The 26,753-nt window shown below is 31.3% G+C and overlaps 1 protein-coding gene across 1 annotated transcript in view; it reads left to right on the top strand.

Annotated features, from left to right (window-relative positions):
- LOC126889868 (dynein axonemal heavy chain 8) overlaps nt 1-26,753 on the top strand; it is a 424,246-nt gene that overhangs the window by 51,305 nt on the left and 346,188 nt on the right. The window contains exons 10-12 of the mRNA XM_050658553.1: nt 14,830-15,055; nt 18,743-18,983; nt 22,891-23,165. Coding sequence (XP_050514510.1) covers nt 14,830-15,055; nt 18,743-18,983; nt 22,891-23,165 — 742 coding nt within the window. The remainder of the gene's footprint in view (nt 1-14,829; nt 15,056-18,742; nt 18,984-22,890; nt 23,166-26,753) is intronic.

The following is a 26,753-nucleotide window of genomic DNA, read 5'->3' on the forward strand; positions in this document are numbered from 1 at the left end:
AGCTAATGATATAACCTATACATAATTTCACTTTTTACGGTAATTGTTTACGTTATGCGTCATAAATAAACAATAAAGTTTTAAATTTTGAACACTCATATATTTGTTTATACTTACAGTACGATGCAAATGAAAGGAATAAATTCGCTATTTCGTAAAAAGGCGACTCTAAGGAAAAATCCCGAAAGAGGTCGATTTTTATTTTTAAATTACGATATTTTGACATATATGTCATACTAGTGACGTCATCCATCTCGGCGCGATGACGTAATCGATGATTTTTTTAAATGAGAATAGGGGACATGCGATAGCTCATTTGAAAGGTCATTCAATTCTTTATTTAGTAATATAAAAGTCTATATAATTATTTGTACAGGGTGTCCAAAAATAATTTTTTTATTAAATTATTTGACAAAAAAGAAGAATGTATGTACCGTAAACATGGCCTACTTTGCCCAGTGGGTTCAACTTTGCCCACTGTAAGGGTTATAATATTTGTAAAAAAAAATACTTGGCAACATAACAAAGTACCACAGACGTTTACGCGCGCACTAAGAAACATGCATAAATCAAGACAGTGTAATATAACCTGTGTGAGTGAAGTGTAATGCTTGTAGTAAGGTAAGAAATTTGAACACGTGTTTGTAGTTTTTTTAGGGTAAAAGCTAAGCACTGCTGGGTATACACCAGTAGGAATATTAACTAAATATTTGTTTATACGTCTTATTTAGTATTGTTTTAACTGAATTTGAGATGAAACGTTTATCAGGGATTACATGTTTCTTCTTTATAAAATAAAATCCAAGTGGGCAATGTTGTCCTGTCATTTGTCTTTAATTTTTTATTTTTTATTTTTTTATATAAAATGTTTTAGAGGCATTTAAAAGGAAACAGCATGTCAGTATTTACCTAATTGTTTTTTTTTCGTTCAAGGACCAATCAAAATGCCAAGAAAAAACAGAAAAAAAATTGGGAGCAAGGCAGTATGTAAACTACTCTGAAACCATCCTTGAACGAGCTGTAAGCAGTGAGAGGAGGTTTAAGTTCCCGTCAGGCAGAAGAACGTTTTAAGGTGCCACGCCGAACTATTCTAAATAAAATTAAACGAACGCATGTTTCCTCCATTGGCCATCCCCTTACACTCACTAAAATAGAAGAACGTCGTTTAGTGGATGTTGCAAGTGCAGAATATGGTGCTCCTTGATGCATCAACTTTCCAAGATTGGTTTTTAAAGTTGTTTTACCTTGGTCAAAACGGGATAACAGCACAAAGGTTTTGATTGGGGACAACTTGTCCTCACATTTGAATATTGAGATAATAAGGGCTTGTCAAAGGGCAAATATAAGGTTTGTATTTTTGCCACCTAATTCTACAGGGCTTATACAACCACTTGATGTTGGATTTTTCCGGCTCTTTAAAAAGAGCCTGGAAAAAGATCCTTACTGATTTAAAAACTAGTCAACATAACTTAAATTCAGTTGAAAAAACCATCTTTCCTCAATTGCTAACAAAACTAATAGACGTGATTGAACCAAATTTTCAAAAAAATCTTCAAAGTTGATTTCGTGCAACTAGAATTTGTCCTTTTGGCCCACATGAGTGCTAAAAAAGATGCCAAATGAGAGATTTGCCAACAGAGCAAGCTCTGAAATTGATAATGCATTATTAAATTTTTTTACAACAAAATAAGAAAGGGAATACCATTAAAAAACAAAAATAAAAGTTGCTTAATACTGAACCCGGTCAATCATTTCAATTTGAAGAAATTGGTCAGAATCAGGAGGGAAGTGGGAACGAGGATTTAGAAGAAGAAATAGAGATGGAGACGAGTGACAACGAAAATTTAGCAGAAGAAATGGAGATGACTAACAGTGACGATATTGGTGGGGAGGCAGATGAATTACATCAAGAAGAGCAGGATGAACTGGTTGAAAATATCGAGTCTGATGAAAATATCGAAGTAGATGGAAATAATCTAAAAATTGGTACTTTTGTGGTGGTCCAATTTCTTACAAAAAAAAACGTTAAACATTTCATCGGAATTATAGTAGTAATAAACGACGACAATACATACTGCACCGTAAAATTTTTAAGAAAAAATATAAATGGTTTTTTTTATCCAAACATATTAGACATATCGGACGTCAATTTTGAAGACATTATAAAAATATTAAAGGAACCTTCCAAAAGTAGAAGAGGATATTTTTCTTTTAAAGAAAATTTAAGTTTTTTCAGTTATAGTTTGTCGTGTTTTTTTTTTAATAAAAGTGTAATATTTTTTCTATTTTTATAATAAAAGTGTAATAATTTTTTTTCTAATTTTTTAATAAAAGTTTCTCCGAAATTAAAGAAAACTCTGAAAAATAGAGCTTTTTGTTCTAGTTTTTATTAAAAAATAAAATTAAAAACGTATATCGTGGGAATAGTAGACAAATTAAAGCGTATGCCATGGGCAAAGTAGTCCTATTACGTTTTAATTTTGCCCTACAGTGAATTTAAAATATGTGGGCAATGTTGAACTTTTCCGGGGCAACTTTGCCCACCTTGTATTTATTTTTTTTCTCGGCTGTGTTACAGATTTTTATAAAAAATGATAAGAACATTCTCGGTTAATATTTCGAGAGTTCTTAAAATAATTTTTGTATTTATTTATATGTGCTAAGAAAAGAAATATTTAAATAAAACTGAAATTTGCTGGGCAAAGTAGGCCATGTGTACGGTAATTTATTATTAAACACTTTTCTTTAGTTCAATCGTTTGTGTCAAATGTTTAGACGTTAATTTGACTGCCTTTTCTTCAATGAAAATGAATAAAAATTTGCAGACATGCATTCGCAGGAACAATACACGAATAGTCAATAAAAAATTTTTTATGTTTATTAATTGTTTAAAAATAAAAAAACACGATTTTAATGGAAAATGCTTAAATTCCCTTGTTTTTTACAATGAAGAAACTTGAAAGTTTTAGAGATTGTAGCTAGTTATATGAACTACACATAATTTCACTTTTTACGTTAATTGTTTACATTATGCTTCATAAATAAACAATAGAGATTCATGTTTTTTTGCCGATTCGGACTAATTTTCATGTTTGTTAATCATGTTATGTTTTATACATATATTTTAATAAACATGATGATATATTTTAATGTTTGAAAACTGTAAGACTAAAAAGTAAAAAATAAAAAAATATAAAAAAAAATGTTTAGGAAACGCTTTTCTTTAGTTACGAGTGACTAAATTTTAAAAATATGATAAAAAAATCAACTAAAAAGCAAAAAATAAAAAAAAAATTCAAACACATTCGTTAAAGAAAAGCGTGGGGCGAAAACCGTATATTCGATGAAGATGCGCCCCACGCTTTTCTTTAACGAATGTGTTTGATTTTTTTTTTATTTTTTGCTTCTTAGTTGATTTTTTTATCATATTTTTAACTTTAGTCACTCGTAACTAAAGAAAAGCGTTTCCTAAAAATTTTTTTTTTATATTTTTTTATTTTATTACTAGTGACTTTGTCAATTTCCATATGATGGGGGACCCAAAATTGCCCTCTACAGTCACTGCACTTAATTTTTTCTGACTTCCTCCTATTTTATCGTATCTCCCTCCAATGATTTTTTACTCTTTTCAATTTTTTGTGACTTCCTTCAATTTTTTATTACTCCCTATAATTTTGCTTAACTATCTGTAAATTTCCCTGACTCCTTATAATTTTTTCTGACACCTTCTAATTTTTATTGATTCACTCTAATTTATTTTTATTAATATTTTTCTGAAGCTATCTCCTTGTGGCATTTTTTGTAATTAACTATTCCCATTATTATTGTGAGGCTTATTTCCCATTTAGAATAGTTGATTATTTTTATTATGTACATTAGGGTGGGTCGAAAATATCTTTTTGCGAATTTCGATTTGTAATAGTGCGGAAAACATGACCTGGGTAGAGACTTAAAAACGTGCATATTTATTTTTTATTTATATTAACATTAATTACCCGCGCATGACGTTTGAAAATTGGGAAAATTGTTAAAATTACATTTATTTTATCAGAGTTTATTGTATAAATTACATGGCATAAAATGATATTACATTCTTATATTCAGAGATACGCGTACCTAATACAAATAATAATCAATCCAAAATATGAGAATAATCGTGCGCATACTGCGGAGGAAGGAGTGGGGAAAGAGGGCGTAAACTGTCGATCACGCGTCTTTGCCTCAGTGCACCTAATGAGTTCCGGGCGAAAGGTCGCGCGCATTTATCTAATGTTTTCGCGATTTTAAGTAGTTTTTGTTAGCTTTGTGACTTTGTGCATCATGGAGATTTCAAATAATTCCCGAAAATACACAAGTTGTCCCATATTTGGTGCTCCGGAAGAAATTAACAAAAATCAACTACCCACTTACAAACAAGTTATAAAATATTACAATTTAGTAAGACATCAGCTTAAACTTGAGAACAATTCAAAAAAGAGCCATCCATTAATGAAGTATCTGAAATAGTGTCATCTAAAGTTGAATATTTATGGAGAAAAGCGTCTATTCCTACTGTGTCTCATAATCGTGTGATGCAATTGATAAAAAGTTACCACGCGAAGTGTAAAAATTTAATAAAATCTTTGAAGCGTTTATCAGAAGAAAAAATTCAAGATATTCATAGAAATTCGGAAAAACTGTTTGAAAAAAAAATTGTTTAGAGTTATGCAAATGTTCCAAAGACCAAAAGATTCCTAAGGAAGAACGAGCTTTTTTAATAGAACAGAGAGAAGAATGATTATGGGAACTGTTGATTTATTGACAAGTAAGAGGAAAAGAAAACTGAGTGATAGAAAAATTAAGCTTAAATCCTATTACGATTCTAGCGTTTGTGAACCAGGCCCTTCTCACGAAAATCCTAATACCTCAATAACGTCTGGAAGTAGCGATGAAGAACAAACTTTGCCCTCAAGTTCTCACGAAAATCCTAATACTACAATAACGTCTGAAAGTAGCGATGAAGAACAAACTTTGCCCATCTTTTTTCATCAAAATCAGCATCAAAAAAACGTGAAATAACATATCTCAAGAATTTATCAACTATCTGTGATCGATACGGGATATCCGATAGAGCAGCTGCTGCTGTCGCTTCTGCTGTTTTGCAAGATGTGAAAATCAACAACGAAGTAATCAATAAGTCGAAATTGCGACGAGCGAGACAAAAATTACGAAAAGAAACCTTATCTCAAAGCCAACTAGATACTATTCCTGCCTTATTTTTTGATGCACGACAAGATAAGACCCTGAAAATTGTTATGACAGGGGGAAAAAAATACCGCTCAACATCTGTGGAAGAACATATTTCAATAATTAAAGAACCAGGATCAGTTTTTGTCGGATATGCCGTTCCAAGCCATGGAACTGCAAAAGGATTGGAGTCTGCTATCTTTCAAACAGTAACAGGTCAACTGAATATGTCTCTAGAGGATACTCTTGCCATAGGTTGTGATGGGACGGTAACTAATACGGGCAACTACGGCGGAGTCATACGGCTCTTAGAAAAGCGTTTACACCGACCACTTCAATGGATCATTTGCCTTTTACACTTAAATGAACTGCCCTTAAGACATTTATTTGCAAAACTTGATGGCACCACAACAGGACCTAATACTTATTCAGGTGATATCGGAAAGTTATTAGATGATTGCGAGAAGCGCTCTGTTGTCGTGTTTGAAAATATAGAAGGTACGTTACCAAACATTTCAAATATAAAAGACCTCAGTTCTGATCAACGTTACCTTTATCATATCACATCTGCCGTCATAAGTGGTAAGTGGCCTTCTGACTTGTCTAATCGCTCTCCGGGAAAAATGTCGCATGCCAGGTGGCTAACAAAGGCCAACAGGATTTTGCGCTTATATGTTTCCACTGAGATACCTACAAACGAACTCAAACAACTCGCTACTTTTGTAGTTAAAGTATATGCTCATATTTGGTTCGAAATCAAATTAAATCCGACATGTAAAGATGGAGCAAGGCACTTTTGGAAGTTGGTATTTTATTTTCGATATCTTCCGAAAGAATTGAAGAGTGTCGTTGATCCTGTAATAAAGCGAAATGCTTACTTTGCGCACCCAGAGAACTTGCTCTTATCTATGTTATCTGACGAACAAAAACATGTGAGAGAACTTGCCGCTAACAAAAACATGTGAGAGAACTTGCCGCTAGACGCATTATAAAGGCAAGGAAACCATCTGAATCCCTTCAGCTTCGAGTCTTTGAAGTGCCTAAGATAGATTTAAACGCTTCGTCTTACATCGATTTGATAGACTGGCAGCAATCTTACTCGCAACCACCTATATTGATCAATGTTCTGGATGAGACTCTTCATTCCCTAGTTGAGTCAGGTGGTGATGATGAAGTCCTTTTTCTGAGGCTACCATGTCATACTCAAGCTGTGGAGCGGGCTGTAAAAACAGTAACAGAGGCATCTATGCAGCTTTGCCACAAAACAGCAAGAGAAGCTTTAATTAAGAATAAAATTATTTCATGAAAGCTTATGCCTAAGTTCGAAAGTAAGAAAGATTTTAACGTGATTTGAAGATATTTTATTTTTATTTTGTCATATTATTTGTTTATTTTTCTTTCTTTATAATAAAATTTAGTCCAAAAGCACTTTATTTTATTAGTTTACGTTGTTGTTATTCCTATGAGCCACGATAAATCGATTTTCAAACAATTCACAAAAAAACAAAAATTTCAGTTTTTCAAACTCAATGCGCGGGTAGAAGGGGTTAAACTAGAAAAATTCTTTTTCATTGTTTTTCATGAATGGATGTGGGTCACGTTTTTTTACTATTACAAAACTTATTGGACAATTTTATTTTTTTCCATACAAAAGTGACCCACCCTAATGTACATACAAAAATCCCAATAAAGCTGCACTAATAGCAGTAAACAAACCAAGACACGTTTATGTTACGAGGAACACTCTCAAATGATGATTTACAATGTATATACTGTTATATTTCTATTTGATCTGAAAATTAAATTTTGATAATTATAAGCAGAATTCAATTTAATATAAAATATTTTCAATTTTCTCAACCACGGGCATATAAATTTAGAACAACCTGTATACAACAAATTGTTATGTTTAATTTTAAGAAGTGATTAGAAGGAGCTTACGAAACTCGGGACAATGCGCCGAGAATAAACAAAGTGAATGGCGCGTACCATTATCGTTGTTCGCGGAAGGTTCGATCATTAGCCTATGCTAAATAAGACTCAGTTGAAATAGATAATAGGTCATTATCGTTGTTCGCGGAAGGTTCGATCATTAGCCTATGCTAAATAAGACTCAGTTGAAGTAGATAATAGGTCATTAAATTTTGTAAATAGTAGAAAGTAATTTTAGAATGGGAATTAACTATTTCTTTTTTGGAAATCCATTAAGCATATTTAGAAAGATTAAAAATTGGTTTTGAGGAATACTGCGAATGAGAGTTGGTGGTGGAAGTTTGATTTGTGAATCTGGAAGGGATATTTAGAAAGTAGGGGAATGAATGAAAAAGATAGATCAGAATGTTTTGAGCTGTCGAGAAGTGAAGTCCAGTAGTAGACGGTAGTGTACGGAGAGTGAGAAAGCCGGTGTAGTTCCGTGAGTGTGGAGATCTATCGTGGAACGAGAGGTAGGCCAGGTTGAGAGTAAAGAACCTCCTTGAGCCAAGAGTGTCCCGGTAGCTGATTGCAGTTTCGAAAAAGGTAGAACACAGCATCACGACAGAAGCAGGAACGAGAGCTATACGAGCTAATCTTCAAAGGAGAACATTACTGAAAGCCAGGACGAGGTTTTGATCGCAGCCAAGGATAGCAGGAAACGGGTCTTGTGTGAAGACATTCTCAGTTCACCAGAAAAAGGTCAGTCTTATTTGTTTGGACATGAATGTATGGGTTTTTCGTATTAAATACCACATTTAAAATTGAAGAACATAATCAATAATATCAGAAAAGCTTCATCAAACTTAAATAGAATTGTTGCTAATAAATCATAATAGTTAAATGTTAATAAAAACTTTCAATTGGAAACCAAAAGGAAATAAGATTCCCATGTGTAAATGTTATGTTTAAGAAAAATAAGATATAGCAAATATTAAGCAGTGATTGCCATTTAAATAAAATAAACAATATTTTGATTATAATTGTAACCCATATGTGTGTATTATTTTACTCTTTTCTTTCCTATCCCGATTAGGAACCATTGAGAAATACTTAGAAGCCACGTAAGTAAGTAATTAATTTTATAAAAAGCCCTGAGATTGAAAACATATTGATATGTGATCTGGTAAATTAATTAGATTATCATTAATGCATTGATTAAATTAAATGACATATAAGAATATTATCTCATATCAATAATCAAGATCACATCAATACATTGAAAATTTTAAATCATAATTCTGGAGTGCTCCTCGTAACATTCAACGCGTCTTGGTTTGTTTATTTCTAGTGCATTATTTATGAAAGAATATAAGTCACTATTTTAGTTAAATTGAGATTATGACAAAAATTTGTTTTCAATACTTATATCTAACGTTTAGTCATAAAAGAATATAAGTCTTCAGTACTGTTGATAGGTAGGCAGTGAACAGAATGTTCTATTTATTTATGAAAAGATACAAGTCATTGACTTATATCGTTTCATACATTTGCCAAACGCAAATTCAATCGCATGGATAGGATGTATACAACAATGGAAGCTTTTGAAGTAATCTGTAGTTCTGCAAAGAGGCACAGAAATGTACTGTACAAATGGTCAGAACTAATGACATTTTCGATTTTAAAAATTGATGGCCCAAATATTAGAAAAAACGTGCCATTTTATTGAAACTTTCGCTACATCTATTCAACGTTCACAAAAGGAGTCATTCTCTGTTTCCAGCTTTATGGAGTTCCGCTACAATCACAATACAAAAAAGCCTTGTTGAAGCATTGAAGTTTATCGATGGAGCACTAACCAGATCATTTGTTCTAAAAAGTCATAACAACGAAAATGTTTAACTTCCAATGGAACAAGCTTATCCTATGGTAAAAATTCCAATTAACATAAAAATCATTGATATTCAAAATATTACTAGGTATCTTCCTGAAAATTATCAAGAATTTTATCAGGAAACAATTGGTTGGCCAACCACTGAGGTGTTTAGTACTGAACGTATGAGTATCTTATAAAAAACTGCTTTTAATTTTTATTTTTTTAGTTTAAAATATTTCGTGTGTTAATAAATGGTAATAAACTTTTTTTTATTAATTTGGACAAATACGGCCAAAAATAATAGTTTAGACATTTTTTTTTAATTAATTCGTGAAAAGATATGTCAGACGAATAAAATATTGAATAAAATATCTGTTAATAAAAAAATCAATATACATACAATATTGTTATCAAACTTATAATAAAATATTTCATATTCCAGGAAAAATCACAAATTTTTTATTTGTTTCAAACATAAACACTTTTTTTAAATTTTCTTAAAACTTCATTATTGTGACTTATATCCTTTCATAACTAAGCGATTCATATGCAATAGAAGTGACTACTTTTTATAGTGTGTGTTTACTATATGTGGGTTAATAAAATTTTATTTATTATTATTATTATTATTATTATTATACAATAATATCGAGCCAAGGCAGAGCTTATATGGCTCAAAGTACAAAAATAATTGTAGGTCTTAAACTAGATAATAAACATAAAACAAATTCTTACAAAATAAAAATTAAATTAAAGTAAATATTCAAAAGAATTGGTTTTCATAAAAGTTGTTACAACAATAGCAAATTAAAAAAGATACAAAAATTAGAAAGTAAGTATACCTAAAAATTACAAATTTTTTCTCATAAAAGAACATAAGATATATCCTTATATTTTACAACAACTATTTTAACAAAAATTGCTAACATTACACATACAATGTCCAGTTAGTTCTCATCAAACCTGTTTTTGAAACTATTTAAGCTAATAGCCCCTACGATGTCATCACTTAAACTGTTCCATTTATCAAAAACTCGATTTACCAAAAAGTTTTGCTTTACAGTAGTTTTAAAAGGTTTCTTTTTCAATTTATAGTGATGACCTCGTAGTCTAGCATCTTCGTTGATATTAAAAAAATTCGATGTTCCCCAAAATTCTCCCCTAAGAATTCTGTAAGTAGATATTAAATCACCTCTCTCTCTCTTCTATGAGTCAATGGAGACAACTTAATCTTTCTTAATCGAGTTTCATAGCTTAATCTTGCATAATTAAAAGGTAGCTTAGTAGGTCTTCGTTGTACTTCTTCTAATAAATTAATATCTCTTTGTAAATGAGGTGACCAAACAGATACCGCAAATTCCAGGTGAGGTCTGACATAACTTTTATAGAGTTTCAAAAACAAGTCTGGAGACATTCTAGGAAAAGCTTTTGATATGAGGTATAAAGCAGAGTTAGCTTTACAGACTACTTTTGCTGTTTGAGTAGACCAACTTAACGTTTGTTTGACCGTAACGCCCAAATCATTAACTTCCTGTACCGATTTCAGAGGAACTCCATCCAAAAAATATGTTATATGTGGATTATTATATCCACATTGAACAACACAACACTTACGCGAATTTAATAGAATAGCCCATTTCATGCTCCATTCTGATAGCTGATTAAGGTCACTCTGAAGATTATTAACAATATCGGGACAGTAATATAACTTTAAATCGTCGCATATGAAACTGACTTTAACTGCCATCCGCACGTTAAATCAGATACGTACAACAAAAACAGAATAGGCCCTAATATTGATCCCTGAGGGACACCACTGGCTACCGCACGTGGAACACTGCAATCATTTTCCACTTTGACCGAAAATGTTCTTTCAGAGAGGAAGTTTTCTAACCACAATAGCAACTCACCACGCACGCCGTAATGTTCTAGCTTCAGCATTAATTTTTGTATGGGTACCTTATTAAATGCACGGGAAAAATCTATATAAATAATGTCAATCGGTTCATATCGGTCCAAAGATAAAGTCCATTCATTAAGAGAGTGAAGAAGGTTGCTAGTTACAGAACGGTTCGGCAGAAATCCGTGTTGAGAGACTGGAATAACATTATGCTCTAACCAAAAGGATATTAATTTATTAGCTATTAATTTTTCCATTATTTTAACTGATTTTGGTGGAACTGTTACTGGGCGATAATTAGACGAAAGGAGTTTATTTCCACTTTTATATATCGGTGTTACTATACCAGATTTCCATGAAGCTGGTATTGAATTTGTTTGCAAAGATTTGGCCAATAAAGCTGCCATTGGAGCCGCTAAACTATCTGCACAATTATGATATAACAATGGTGAAATATTTTCCGATCCAGGAGACGCAGTAGTCTTTAAAGAGCATAATACCTCTCTAACCAATTCAGTAGAGATGTCAATTGTTGATAAACTCTCCATTATTCTATCAGTAGTGGGCAAACCTGAAAACGCAGCATCCGTGACAACTGTAAAAGCAGTGGAAAAAGTCTCAGCAAATAACTTACAAACCTCTTCTTTTAAACATATTTCGCCATTAGATTTTTCTAATAACGGAATACCAGTTTTTGTACAGAATTTTGATCTAACGTATTTGTAAAAAGATTTGGGACCTCTTGAGCTAACTCTGTTTTCATAATTACTTCTCGATAATCTCAACTCCTTTGTCAATCTATTGGAAAATTGTCTATGTGTAAGTATGTTTTCTTCCGACGGATTTTTTCTTACCCTTTTCCATAAAATGTTTTTTTCTTTAGGCATTGCGATCAGTCGGTTATCGATCCAAGGGCTTCTGGGATTAGTCCTAATAGTGTACTTTGAAGAACATTTATCAATACCTTTATATATAATTTCTTTATATTTATTCCAAGAATCATTACATGAACAATTATCTAAATCCGGCCAAATTACTTCTCTAAAATAGTGATTTAATTTAACATAATCTATTTTACTAAACTCTTTAACTATTTTTTCATTAATTGCTCCAGTAATGTCCAATTGAGCTTGTGTCTGAAGAACTACATGGTCCTAAATACCTATTGGTGAAAGATAATGAATTTCACTGATAAGTTCTTCCTCATTAGTGATTATCAAATCTAAAATCGAAGGTATATTACCTTGACGATATCTAGTAGGTTCTTTTACCAATTGGTTTAGATTGGTTTGAAAAAATAAATTGTAAAATGGAACACTCGAATTATCTCCAATAAGCGGAGTTTGAACTGGCCATTTTAAATCCTTAAAATTGAAATCTCCACAAATGATTAAATTTTCTTTTTCTCTACTACATTTTTCAATAAATTCACACATTGATTTGGTAAGAGTAAAATAAATGTTTGGTTTATAGATAACAAGGAGGTGCAAAACAACTTTATTAGGAAAGATAATTTTAAACATAAGAGATTCTATACCTTCCAGATTATGACTTACAGTACTTATCTTAGATTTTTTAAAGAAGGCATCCTGAAAGTAGACACATACTCCGCCACCTACACGATCTATGCGATCTTTACGATAAATTGAATAGCCATTAAGTTTTACAAAAGAATTAGGTATTCTGGGACTTAACCAGGATTCTGTTACAGCAAAAATATGAATATCGGGATTAGAAGATGAAAATGACAAAACATCAGCGAACTTAACATGTAAAGAAGCAATATTAGTATAAAAAATATTTATTGTTGTCAACTTTATTCGTTTTTTGCGGTGGGTTGTTGGTTAGTACTAACAATGGTTGGAATCTTATTAATATACCTTATCGTTAGATCCTTATCTAGTAGTTTTCGTTTAAGTATTTATTTAGTATTTCTGCTTATTACTGAAAATATTTTTTATAATAACGAGACACATAAATCCTAATTATCTTACTTTTTTTCTTGAAAAATTTGTTTAATGATTTTAGTAATTTTTTTGCAAAATGTAGATAGGCACCTTAGGAATATAAACTAGACACTTTCATCTACGTATTCCCAAATTTTCATCCTTTAATTATAGATAACTATTCTTAGTTAATCTTGATACCATAAGAATTTACTACAAATAACTTACATAACTGCAAAAAAAGAATATTTATATCTCTTTTCTGCCTTCCCTCCTTGTGGAGTATTAAAAAAGATAGTTAAAATCCCTATCCCAAAAGTGAAAGATAGCTGATTGGCTGGATCAACGCTAAGAAAAGATTATAGAAGGTTTTCCAATTAAATTTAGAAATTACTTATTTTATACAGGGTGCCCAAAAACTCTCCCAACAAGCGAAGACCGGAGATCCTTCAGATAATTTTAAGACACATTAACCCAATTCAGCTAGTCCGAAAATGCTTCCTAATGGAGCTAGAGCTCTTTAAAATTGCCGCCCTGGAATTAATTTTACTTAAATATCTCCAGAACTCTTCTATTTAGAAAAAGGAAAGTGGCATGCTTATTTATCTTTCAGTGATACATGGATTCGATCTATTTAGAATTTCAAGTACCGGTGATAGGCGCCCGTTTTGGGTATTTGTTTTAAATTTATATAATTTAATTATTAAATTGTGAGGTATTCTAGTACTAAAAGGTACTTTTGCTTTAACTCAATAGGCCATCGTTTGCTAGAAAAATCGTTTGGAAAATTTTTCTTTTTTTTTTTTAATTTGAAAAATTTTGACAAAAAAAAATAAAAAATCGGTGCATTTTAACGACATAAAGCAAGAGTAACTTTTACTACTAGAATACCTAATAATTTAATCATCAAGTGTCAAAAATGCTTAAAATTTAAAGACAATAAAGTTATGCGATTAAATAACCGTTGACCTACTCAAAACGGACGCGTATGACCGGTATTAGAATTTCGCAATTGGATCGATTAATCTCTGGAAGATTCATAAACCAGTACCAGTAGTACCAGTTTTTGTTTTTCTGTATATACTTTTTTAATTTTTTCGGATTTGACCAACGAATCGATTTTTCTATAAAACGGTGCATTCTACCAGCTTAAAGCAAGAGTACCCTTTAGTATTATAATACCTTACAATTTAATAATCCAGTGTCAGAAATGCTAAAGAGTTAAAGACAAAATACATGTGTGATAAAATAACCGTTGCCCTACCCAAAACGGACCCCTATGACAGGTACTAGAAATTCGCTATTGCTGGAATGGATTTATCTCTGGAAGACGCCATCTTGAAAGAGTTCTAGCTCCCTTACTACCCTTTGCCTTTCAGACACTGGTGTCTGACACCGATGTCCGCCACCGTGCAGCAAACCATTGTTTTAAATGAACGACTGCAGACGAGCCACTTTTGAGTGTCTAGCTGATTTTAGTGGCTTATGTTTTGCTGCAATTGAAAACCGGTAGCGGACACCGGTGCCGGATGTCGGTGTCTTGGTCTGAAAGGGTATTTAGAAATCATTTTCGGACTAGGTGACTTAGGTTAAGTTGTCTTAAAATTATCTGAAAAATCTTCGGTGTGCGTTTGTCCGGAGAATTTCTGGACACACTTTATTTTCATTACTAGAGCAATTTACTTTCGTACTTCTTATGATGTACAGTAGGGTGGACCTTTCTTTGTTGAGTGTCTAGCGATAACCCAAAACAGTCGCAAATTTGTAAAATGTAACTGATCCACATAGCTCCACATACGTTCGCGCTCCCGGACGTGTAACCGTGCGCGCTCCGCTTCAGCGCACCAGTTGGTAGCGGTTTATATGTAGAGGAGCGCATGCCGTATCGACTGGAGTAATTGCAGGAAGCGCAAGCGGTTCGCGAATATAGAGGATACGTGCCATTAAATGATTAAGTACACGTTTTTTAGGTTTGAGAAATTGAATCTGGAATGTCTTCACCTAGAAGAACGATACCTAGAGGCTATGATAATGTACCAAGGTGAGTTGGAGTTTCTGAGAGACAAATACAACGAAGAAAGACAAAATCCACTATTACCGAGGAACATGCCACCGGTCAGCGGCAGAATAATGTGGATCAGGCAGTTTTATAGCAGGATTGAGGAACCTATGAATATTTTTCGAACTAAAGAACGGGTAAGCTTTGTAAAGATATTATTCTTCTTCTTTGTTCTAGGCGAATCGCCGGTTTAAACCTCATTCATTCATCCAGCTGCATCAACATTCAAATTATCGCTTCTTCTTTTCGGGATCAGCCTATATTTCTCCGTCCTGTTGGCAATTTGTCTCGACCGATTCTCACGATTTAGGCTATTGATGATGTATTTTAGAAAGGAACTACAACGTTAACGGGGTTTTATTGTTTCATAGAGTCAATGGACCTCTAAATAGGAAAAACCCGCGGAGTGCTACCATTAAAGGGGTGCGTTTTTGAGAAAGGGGTGAATTAGTCTCTAGGCACAGGGCGAATTAGGGTGAGTTCTATGCACTTTTGGTACAAATACGTCTACAAGAAAATTGTTCCAGATTAAATTTACTATCGAAACATCACATATTAAAGTTAAAAATATAATTTTTTACAAAAATATGTTCAAAAGAAAAGCAAAAAAAACACGAAAGATAGCAATTTTGTTTTTTGCCCCATAACTTTTTTCCACGGGGATATAGCTACAGGCATTGCTTCACAGAAAAAAACTTCCATCCTTCCTCTTTAAAATGACGTTTGGCAGAAGTCTCTCTGATTTATACATAGATTACAATATATGATTTTTCAAATTTCGCCACTCACAGCGATTTTGGCCCATTTTCCTTGATACTTCTCAAACATTGTTCTGTAACTTTTTTGGACGTAGCTTTAGCTATAAACAATGTTACCTTTAAGAGGATCGGTACTTATTTTCGGCTGCAATGCTATTCAAATGGGGTTTAATTTTTTTCGAATCCTGAGAAAACTAATTAGTATTTTTGAAAAATTTAAACGCAGATTGAAAGATTACGTTATTAGTGAGGGCCGAAAGTCCCTGAGAACTTCTATAATGTTTATTTTAATAAGTTACAGGGGTGAAAAACTAAGAGAAAATTTAGTGTGATTTTTAATTTCAAATATATCATTCAAAATAAACTTTTTATTTATTCTAAGGGACTTTCGGCCCTCGGTAATAATTTAGTCTTTCATTCTGCGTTTAAATTTTTCAAAAATATTTATTGGTTTTTTCAGGATTTGAAAAAAATGAACACAATGCCGTGGTAATATTTTCCAAATCTATCTTTGTCTTACAACGCACTCAGCCGAATATAATATTGTCAGCATATATTGTCAGTCAGACACTGACAATCAGTGACAATTTTAAATATTTGACATTGCATCGGGAATATGTTGAGTTATTGATTAAATATTATTGATATATAGTGTATTTGATAAATAATTGATTTAAGACGTGAACTTAATAAAAAGTTATTTATTGTGTATTATTTGTGGAAGATCCAAGCAGAGAATACATCAGGATAATATTATATTCTGTGATCCAAGTATTTTGTTGTTAAAGTTGTTCAAAACTCTAAGCGTTCCATAACAATATGTTATTAAAAAATCACTTTAACACTTTTCCTCTTTTCTCGATTGAGTATTAGTCTTTGTTGTACAAATAAATTATTACAATCACTGAATACATAGTTAGTGAAAAAATTATCACATTTATTAACTGAATTAATAATTTGCAATTATAAAAATAACAGTTATCCAAGGACATTCAAAACCCATCTCTTTAAATTAATGATGACATTTTCAAGTAGAATGACATTCTAGTAATGTTTACATATCCATACCAGTGTGAATTTTACTACACGTAATTTGGGGTGTAAAGACAAAAAAGTAGGGATACACGTAAAATATTTGCGAATTATGTACCCATAGCCTTAATAGGAAAAAACGCCAATTGCTTTAAAAATTTTTTATTTTGTAGAAGGCTTTATGACTATTTTTAAGCAAAATATAGTTGTTCAAAATTATATACTTTTAATGATTTTTGATATATTTTACGATTATTTTTAAATTTCTCATTATAACTTTTTTTATTGTATAGTTAGGTATATACATTGTACAGTAAAAAAAGAAAGCTTATTTTCTTGATTTTAAAGTGATGTAAAAAATTCTAGGACTATTTTTAAACAAGATATGCTTTTTCAAAATGTGACGTATACACATGCAATAGGCCCCAGTAAGCTGGAACCATATGAAAAACTTTTTTATTTTTAACTTTATGAAAAAAATTATTATCTAAAACCTAGGATGCAATCATCAGATATCAAATTTTATCAATAGTGTACGAGGTATGTTAAAAATATGAATTTCGCTCAAGAGTAAAATACCTTTATATTTCACAATATCGAAAAGTGTTATTAGGAAAAGTTATTTAGAATTAAAAATTACGTTATAATATGCAATTATATTCTTCTTATTGAAAAAAATATAAAAAATTTAAAATTTTTCTCAAATTACGGATACTCTTGGATATCCTATGTATATCTTGTTTAAAAATAGTCCTAGAATTTTTTGCAATACACCATTTTAAAGTAAAGAAACTAAGCCTTTTTTATTCCAGAATGTATATACCTAAATGTCAAGAAAAAAAGTCATAATGAGAAATTTAAAAAATAATCATTAAAAATATCAAAAATTATTAAAAGTATAAGACCTTGAAAAAGCATAACTTACTTAAAAAGAACCGTATAACCTTACACAATAGACCCTTTTAAAGGTAATTGACTTCTCTTTCTAATAAATACACCATTGCATATACCTAGAAATGCGTAGAAAGAAGTTACAGAACAATGTGTGCGAAATAACGGGAAAATAATCCAAGAATGCTGCGAGCGGCGAACTTTGAAAAATCCTATTTCGGAAACTATAAATCCAAGAGACTTTTACCAAACTTCATTTTAAAGAGGAAGGATGGAAGTTATTTCTCGCTGAAGCAATGTATATACCTATATCCCTGTGGAAAAAAGTTATGTGGCAAAAAACAAAATTGCCTTCTCTCGCGTTTTTTTCTTGCCTTTCTTTTGAATATATTTTTGTAAAAAAAATAGTTTTGATTTTAAAATGGGATATTCCGATAGGAAATTTAACCTAGAATAATTTTTCTGTAGACATGTTTGTAACAAAAGTGCATAGAACTCACCCTAATTCATCCTGTGCCTATGGACTAATTCACCCCTTTATAAAAACGCACCCATTTAAATGATAGCACTCCCCGGATTTTTCAAACCTAGAGGTCCAATAAAATCCCGTTAACGTTGTAGTTCCTTTTAGCTCTCTTATTTTGAACATAATCAATAGCCTAATTATTACGCCTTTTATTTTGTTAATATGTCCATTCCACTTGTTTTCACTGTTTAGCACCCAAACATTAATATGGTCTACCCCACATATTTTTCTTATGTTTTCACTTGTTTCTCCCTGAAAAGTTTTTTCAGCTATTCCTCGAAGTACGTTCATTTCTATCAATAAGACACTGAAGACTCTTGTTTCATACTCTTCCACAAAATTTATTACATATTGACTAACTTAGTGTGCCAAAACTATGCCAAAACAGTTTTGGAATAAACTTTAGGAATATTACGGTCCGCCACTGCATCTAAGTCTCTAGAGGCACGTACCCATTACGTTGATGCTCCGTGCTCCGTCTAACTGCTCCACATAGTGGATACGTTAGTGCTCCTGGAGCGGCGCTCAGCCTCGGCAATCCAATTGGTGGCGGTTAATATGTGTATGTAACGCGTGCCGCGATGTAGCCATTTATTAAACTTATATGATTTTATTAGGTGATGAGGCACAGAAAAGTCCAAAAATGTATTCAGCTTTTCAATGCTCTCTCTATGGTTTTCGTCCACTACGAAAACATTTACCATGAAGCATGGTACACATTCGCGGGACAAGTACGCAACTGTCTTTTAGTACCTCTCATAGTTAGGCATCCAAAAACAAAGAGGTACCAAGTGAATTATGACAATTACATTACTGAAGTTATCAGAGAAGCGGAGTACACCTATAAACTTGGTTTGCGTAAGTAATTTATTTTTGTTCCAAATTTTAATTTTCCAAATTTTATTCATAATTTTACCAAAATGCTTTTATTACATTAAAGTTATCCCTTATGTAAGTATTTTCAGATTCAGGGTGGTTCAAGCATTGGTTCATTTCGACAGCAACATAATAGGCTATTGATTATGTATTTTAGAAAGGAACTACAACGTTAACAGGGTTTTATTGTTTCATATAGTCAATGGACTTCTATATTTGGAAAAACCGCGGAGTGCTACCATTTAAATGGGTGCGTTTTTGAGAAAGGGGTGAATTAGTCTCTAGGCACAGGGCGAATTAGGGTGAGTTCTGTGAACATCTAGTGCAAAAACGTCTATAGGAAAATTGTTTCAGGTTAAATTTACTATCGAAATATCACATTTTAATGTCAAAAACATGTTTTTTACAAAAATATATCCAAAAGAAAAACAAGAAAAAAACATGAAAGATAGCAATTTTTTTTTACCCATAACCTTTTTCCACTGGGATATAGATATAGGCATTGCTTCACAGAACAAAAACTTCCATCCTTTCTCTTTAAAATGGCGTTTGGTAGAAGTCCCTTTGATTTACAATTTCCAAAATATGAGTTTTCAAATTTCGCCACTCACAGCGATTTTGGGATATTTTCCTTGTTACTTCGCAAACATTGTTCTGTAACTTTTTTACCCATTTCTAGGTATATGCAATGGTACATTTAGTAGAAAGAGAAGTTAAAATGTTCTATAGTAGAAGGCCGTATGGCTGTATTTAAGCAAGGTATGGTTTTTCAAAATTTTATACTTTTAATGATATTTGATATATTTTACGATTACATTTAAATTTCTCATAATAAGGTTTTTATTGTATATTTGGGTATATACATTGTGTAATAAAAAGAAAAGCTCATTTTCTTTACTTTAAAATGGTGTACTGTAAAAAATTCTAGGACTATTTTTAATAGTATAAGCTATAAGATATGCTTTTTCAAAGTGACATATACACATGCAATAGTTGGAATAATATGGAAATCTTTTTTAGTATGAATTTTATGAAAAAAAGTTATTCTTTATAAAATGCTCTGCCTTGTGCCTTGTCTGAAACCTAAAATGCAATCATAAGATATAAAATTTTATCAATAGTGTACGAGGTATATGAATTTGCTCAGGAGTAAAGTACCTTTATATTTCGCAATATCGAAAAGTGTTATCAAGAAAAATTATTTGGAATTAAAAATTATATTATAGTTTGCAAGGATATTGTTCTAATTGAAAAAAGAAATAAAAAATTTTAAAATTTTTTCAAATTACTCATACTCTTGGATATCCTACGGATATCTTGTTTAAAAATAGTCCTAGATTTTTTGGAATACGCCATTTAAAGTAAAGAAAATATGCTGTTTTCTATTATACAACGTGCTTCCCTAAATGTACAAGAAAAAAGTCATAATGAGAAATTTAAAAAATAATCATCAAAAATCATTAAAAGTATAAAACCTTGAAAAAGCAGAACTTGCTTCAAAATGATCAAGCAACCTTATACAATAGACCATTTTAAAGGTAATTGACTCCTCTTTCTAATAAATGTGCCATTTCATATACCTATAAATGCGTAAAAAAAAGTTACAGAACAATATTTGCGAAATAATGGGGAAAATGGCCCAAGAATGCTCTGAGCCGCGAATTTTGAAAAATCCTATTTCGGAAAATATAAATCCTAGAGACTTTTACGAAACGTCATTTGAAAGAGAAAGAACGTATGTAGGTTATTTTTTGCTAAAGCATTGTCTATATCTCCGTAGAAAAAAGTTATGGAGCAAAAAACAAAATTAAAATTGCTTTCTTTCGTATAGTTTTTTTGCTTTTCTTTTGAATATATTTTTGTAAATAAAAATATTTTTGATTTTAAAATGTAATATTTCGATGGTAAATTTAACCTGGAACAATTTTCCTGTAGACGTCTTTTTACCAAAAGTGCATAGCACGCGTCCTAATTCACTCTGTGCCTAGGGACTAATTCACCCATTTCTCAAAAACGCACCCATGTAAATGGTAGCACTCCGCGGTTTTTTCAAATTTAGAGGCCCATTGACTATATGGGATAATAAAATCCCGTTCACATTGTAGTTCCTTTTAGCTCTCTTATTTTGAACATAATCAATAGCCTATAAGTCCCACAAACTTAAAAAGTTAATATCAAAAAAACTAAGTAAAATTCAGTCTTTTTGTTGGATATACAAATATACATACATAATTGTATCTAAGTTTATGACTGTTTCTTGCGGAAGTTTTAGTCGATGGTTTCCAATACACGCTGTACGCAGCCTACTGCGTCTATTGGATACCACCGGCTAAGTCGATGGTCACTTCAATTCATCCCGTAATTTAAATATGTTTTAGAATTCCTCTTTTTTTTAACTGTTTTCGGTTACAAGATAGTTTTTGTCCTTTAAAGTTTATTAAAAGTAACGAACATGAACAATTTTTCTACAGAGTGACGTAGTACGCCGCCTACAGCGTCTATTGGATACCATAGCCTTAGTACAATCATTACAAAATTATAAAGCCGCAATCATGACTCATTTCGAAAACAACAAATTAAAAACTATAGCATTTAGTCATTTTTTGTCTTTCAGAAACATGTATTTATAAACCCTAATACTTATAGGTTAAGTGCGCTGGAATAAGTTTTACCCCTCCCCCCTATTAGCTTATCGCTCAAACAGGTCGATTTTTAAAATAATTACAGTATATTATAGCATTAATGTTTCGAATTTTACGCGATCCATCTTCAGGTGACAGGCATACCTTTGATTTTTTTAAATGGGAAAGTACATTACGTGACACATCATTTAAAAGAACTTAAAATTCTTATTACAAAAATGTATAATACTTTAATCCTATTTGAGAGCATAGGCGCAAAATTTCGGTCGAATTATTTTTAAACGCATTAATTTATTCGAATTTTGAGAAAACTAATAAGTATTATTGAAAAATTTAAAAGCAGAATGAAATATTACATTAATACGAAGGGCTAAAAGTCCCTTATAATAAACAAAAAGTTTCTTTTGAATGATATATTTGAAATTAAAAATCAGACCAAATTTTTTTTTCACCCCTATGACTTATTAAAATATACATTATAGAAGTTCTCAGGGACGTTTTACCCTCGATAATACTTAAGTGTTTCATTCTGCGTTTAAATTTTTCAAAAATACTTATTAGTTTTCTCAGGATTCGAAAAAATGAATGCATTTAAAATTAATTCGACCGAAATTTTGCCCCTACGCTCTCAAAAAGGATTAAAGTAGCATACATTTTTGTAATCAGTAGTTCAAAAGCTTTTAAATGAGGTGTCAAATGATGTACTTTCCCATTAAAAAAAATCAAAGTTATGCCTGTCACCTGAAGAGGGATCGCGTAAAGTTCGAAACATTAATGCTATAATATACTATAGTTATTTTAAAATCGACCTGTCCGAGTGTTTTGCTTACGTGCTAAAAATAAAAAAGTTAATTACCTCAAAATACCCAACTGTTAATGGAAAGGTTTCTACGTTTTCTGAAAAATTTACATGTTGTGACATGTGTTGTTTCAATTTTAATCTCGAATAGTCGATAATTATATATTTTTAATTTAAAAGAGGTCGTAGCAAAAGTATAGTATTCTACTCGCATGTAATGGTTCTTACTCGCTCTGAGAAATTATGACACTCGCCTTCGGCTCGTGCCGCAAGGCTTCATCATCCTGAGTGATAGCCAACATTACATGTTCATTGAATAATAATATACTTTTGTATTACAATATATTGCCATAGTACATTCTTACTGCAGCTATTGCGATATTATGTATTATTTTAATAATATTACAATTTTAATAATCTATTAAATTTGGTTTTATCCTTTATCTAGCCGTTCCAGATGTGGGTCAAGTATTAGTGTTTTGCAAAGAAAAAATTCTTAACTCATTTGAAGTGGTTAAATCGCTGATCCAGAAGAATGATCAAATTAGAAATAATATTCCACTACTCTTTTTACCGATGATGAGACCACATTTACTTCGAATGGAAGACGCTTTTAGGCCAGGATTTTCGACTATAACTTGGACGTCCATGAGAATTCCAGAATTTTGCGACAAAGTTCAAAAAGTTTTAGACGATGTTGAAATATTCCTAAAAGAAGTTAAGGTAACTATGAAAAGTGGCACCTACATTTACTATTTTTATTGGAAATAAGCTACAGTTTTACTTTAAAATAAGTTTGTTTGACGTTTCGTCAAATCGTCAAATCATCAAAATAGACCGCGCAGATTCACCGATTCGATTTTTTTGCACAAACTTACTCAAAAAGAGGTCCTTATAACATATCTACAGGGTGCCGGACGGTGCCGTGGTCGAAAAATTGTTTAAACATATTTTTTTAAACAAATTCACAAAAATAATTTTTTCATTTCGAACAAATTTTTTTTAGATAAATTGGCTTATTCTGAGCAAAAAAGGTCTCTTGTCATTTTTTTCTAAAATTGATTTTTGTCGAGTTATAAATATGCGATTAAAAATTTGAAAAATGCGAAAATGGCCATTTTCAAGGATTAATAACTCGATTAAACATTATTATTATGACATTCAAAAAGTCTCCAAATCAAGTTTCAAATCCCTTCTTCAAGGTCCTGGACCAAGGTTTCAAGGATTTTGTCATTATTTTATTAGAAAGCTGTTATTTGTAATTATTAACAATTAGCGCTATAGTCCAGGATTTATCGTCGCCCCCGTTAGTGAAATTATTCCGATTCTATTTTTTTGCAGAAACTTACTCAAAACGAGGTCCTTATAACATATCCACAGGGTGACGGGCGGTGACGTAGTCGAAACATTGTTTAAACAATTTTTTTTAAACAAATTCACAAAAATAATTTTTTGACTTCGAACAAATTTTTTTTAGATAATTTGGGACATTCTGAGCAAAAAATGTCTCTTTTGATTTTTTTCTAAAATTGATTGTTGTCGAATTATACGCGATTTATTATTTGAAAAATGTGAAAATGGCCATATAACTCGACAACAATCAATTTTAGAGAAAAATCACAAGAGGCCTTTTTTGCTCAGAATAAGCCAAATTATCTAAAAACAAATCGTTCGCAATAAAAAATATTTTTGTGAATTTGTTTAAAAAAAATTGTTTGAACAATTTTTCGACCACGGCACCCTGTGGATATGTTATAAGGACCTCGTTTTGAGTAAGTTTCTGCAAAAAAATGGAATCGGAATAATTTCACTAACGGGGGCGACGACAATGCATTTTGGACTATAGCGCTAATTGTTAATAATTAAAAATAACAGCTTTCTAATAAAATAATGACAAAAATCTCTTCAGGAACTTGAAGAAGGGATTTGAAACTTGATTTGGTGACTTCTTGAATTTCATAATAATAATGTTTAATCGAGTTATTAAGCCTTGAAAATGGCCATTTTCGCATTTTTCAAATTTTTAATCGCATATAACTCGACAACAATCAATTTTAGACAAAAATGACAAGAGACCTTTTTTGCTCAGAATTAGCCAATTTATCTAAAAAAAATTGTTCAAAATGAAAAAATTATTTTTGTGAATTTGTTTAAAAAAATTGTTTAAACAATTTTTCGACCACGGCACCGCCCGGCACCCTGTGGATATGTTATAAGGACCTCTTTTTGAGTAAGTTTGTGCAAAAAAATCGAATCGGAATAATTTCGCTAGCGGGGGCGACGATACTGCCCGGTTTAAAACGAAACGTCAAATAAACATGTAAAATTATAGCTTATTCTATTCTATTCTATAAATAATTTGCAGAATATTATATTATACAGGGTGGTTCATCTTATTCGCCTCGGTGTATGTACGGAAAACCACTTAATATTTAAAAAAAAATTCTTCACAGAAATATACAGGGCCATTAATAATACAATCTAAAAATAATGTGCATTATACAGGGTGCTCCAAAAAAGAGTGGTATATCAAAGTTATATTTTTTCTTATGGAATGCCCCATATCTGATGACATTATTGAATTGACCTTAAAAAATAAATTATACTTTCATAAGCGTTCCCTATACCTAAATACAGAGTGTTTTGATTTATTTCGACTTTTATAAAAATATAAGGTTTTAGAAAAAAATATATATCTACGAATCTAAAAATCAGTAACAAATTATTTCTTGGATATTAATAAAAGACTATTTAGCATATTTAAACAGATGCTTACTGCAATAAAGTTTCTTACAGGGTGGTCAAAATATGAGATTGTTCTATTAACAAATTCAAGCTGTAATAACTTACTTATTTTAAATAGAACATCCTGTATCTTACTAGTCTATCGCGTAGAACATTTAATTAGCTTTCAATTTGTATTAGGGTTTCCTATACCTATCTTTTTACAGGGTGGTCAAAATATTAGATTGTTCTCTTAACAAATTCAAGCTGTAATAACTTACTTATTTTAAATGGAACACCCTGTATCTTACTAGTCTATTGCGTAGAAAATTTATTTAGCATTCAATTATTATTATGGTTTCCTATACCTATCTCCCTTCATTTTCCTAATTTATAAGCTTTAAAAATTAGAATTAAGTACATAATATGTCGTGGTTATGTACAACACATCATCAACACCGGCAATATACTTAGACAAGATATTGTCATTAATAAAATTTTCATTGTTATCATGTAATCACACAGAGTGTTGTATTATTTTAGTTGATTTTGGCCTACATGTGACATTGAATAATATGTTTATATTAAACTGCATACCCTATATTAGATGCCGTATTCTGGAAGATATTTAAATTATATTGCATTCCGTATAAGTATTTTCCATGTCTTAAACCGACGGTTATTAAGTAAATTTAAGAACACCACTTTTTGTTTGAATCTTTGAATCGCAATTACAAACAATTAAATGCAATGGCTACTATGACGAAAACGAGCCTATTGTACAAAAATATGTAAAAATAGGTATTTACAGAATAACATGTGTATTGAGAATGTTTACATGGAGTTGAAGAGATTTTAATGATCTTCCATTATAAAGAATAGAATATCGAGTATGTGATTTAAAATAAGAACACTCTGTGTGATTAAATGATAAAAATGTGAATTTTATTAACGAGAGTATCTTGACTAAGGTATTTAAGTGTATTGCCGGTGTTGGTGATGTGTTGTACATAACCAAGACATAGGTAATTAATTCTAATTTTTAAAGCTTACATATTACGAAATCTTTAAATATTTGAAAAATGAAGGGAGATAGGCATAGGAAACCCCAATAAGAATTGAGAGCTAAATAAATTTTCTACGCTTCTAGTAAGATATAGGGTGTTCAATTTAAAATAAGTAAGTTATTACAGCTTGAATTTATTAATAGAACAATCTCATATTTTGACCACCCTATAAGAAATTTTGTTGCAGGAAGCATCTTTTTAAGTATGCTAAATAGTCTATTATTAATATCCAAGAAAGAATTTGTTACTGATTCTCATGTTCGTAGATATTTATTTTTTTCTAAAACCTTACATTTTCATAAAAATCGAAATAAATCAAAACACCGTGTATTTAGGTATAGGGAACCCTTATGAAAGTATAGCTTATTTTTTAAGGTCAATTCAGTAATGTCATCAGATATAGGGCATTCTATAAGAAAAAATGTAACTTTGCTATACCACTCTTTTTTGGAGCACCCTGTATAATTCACATTATTTTTGTGTTGTAGTATTAAAGGCCGTGTATATTTCTGTGAAGAAA

This window comes from Diabrotica virgifera, chromosome 8 (genome assembly GCF_917563875.1).
Source record: "Diabrotica virgifera virgifera chromosome 8, PGI_DIABVI_V3a".
Lineage (NCBI taxonomy): Eukaryota > Metazoa > Arthropoda > Insecta > Coleoptera > Chrysomelidae > Diabrotica > Diabrotica virgifera.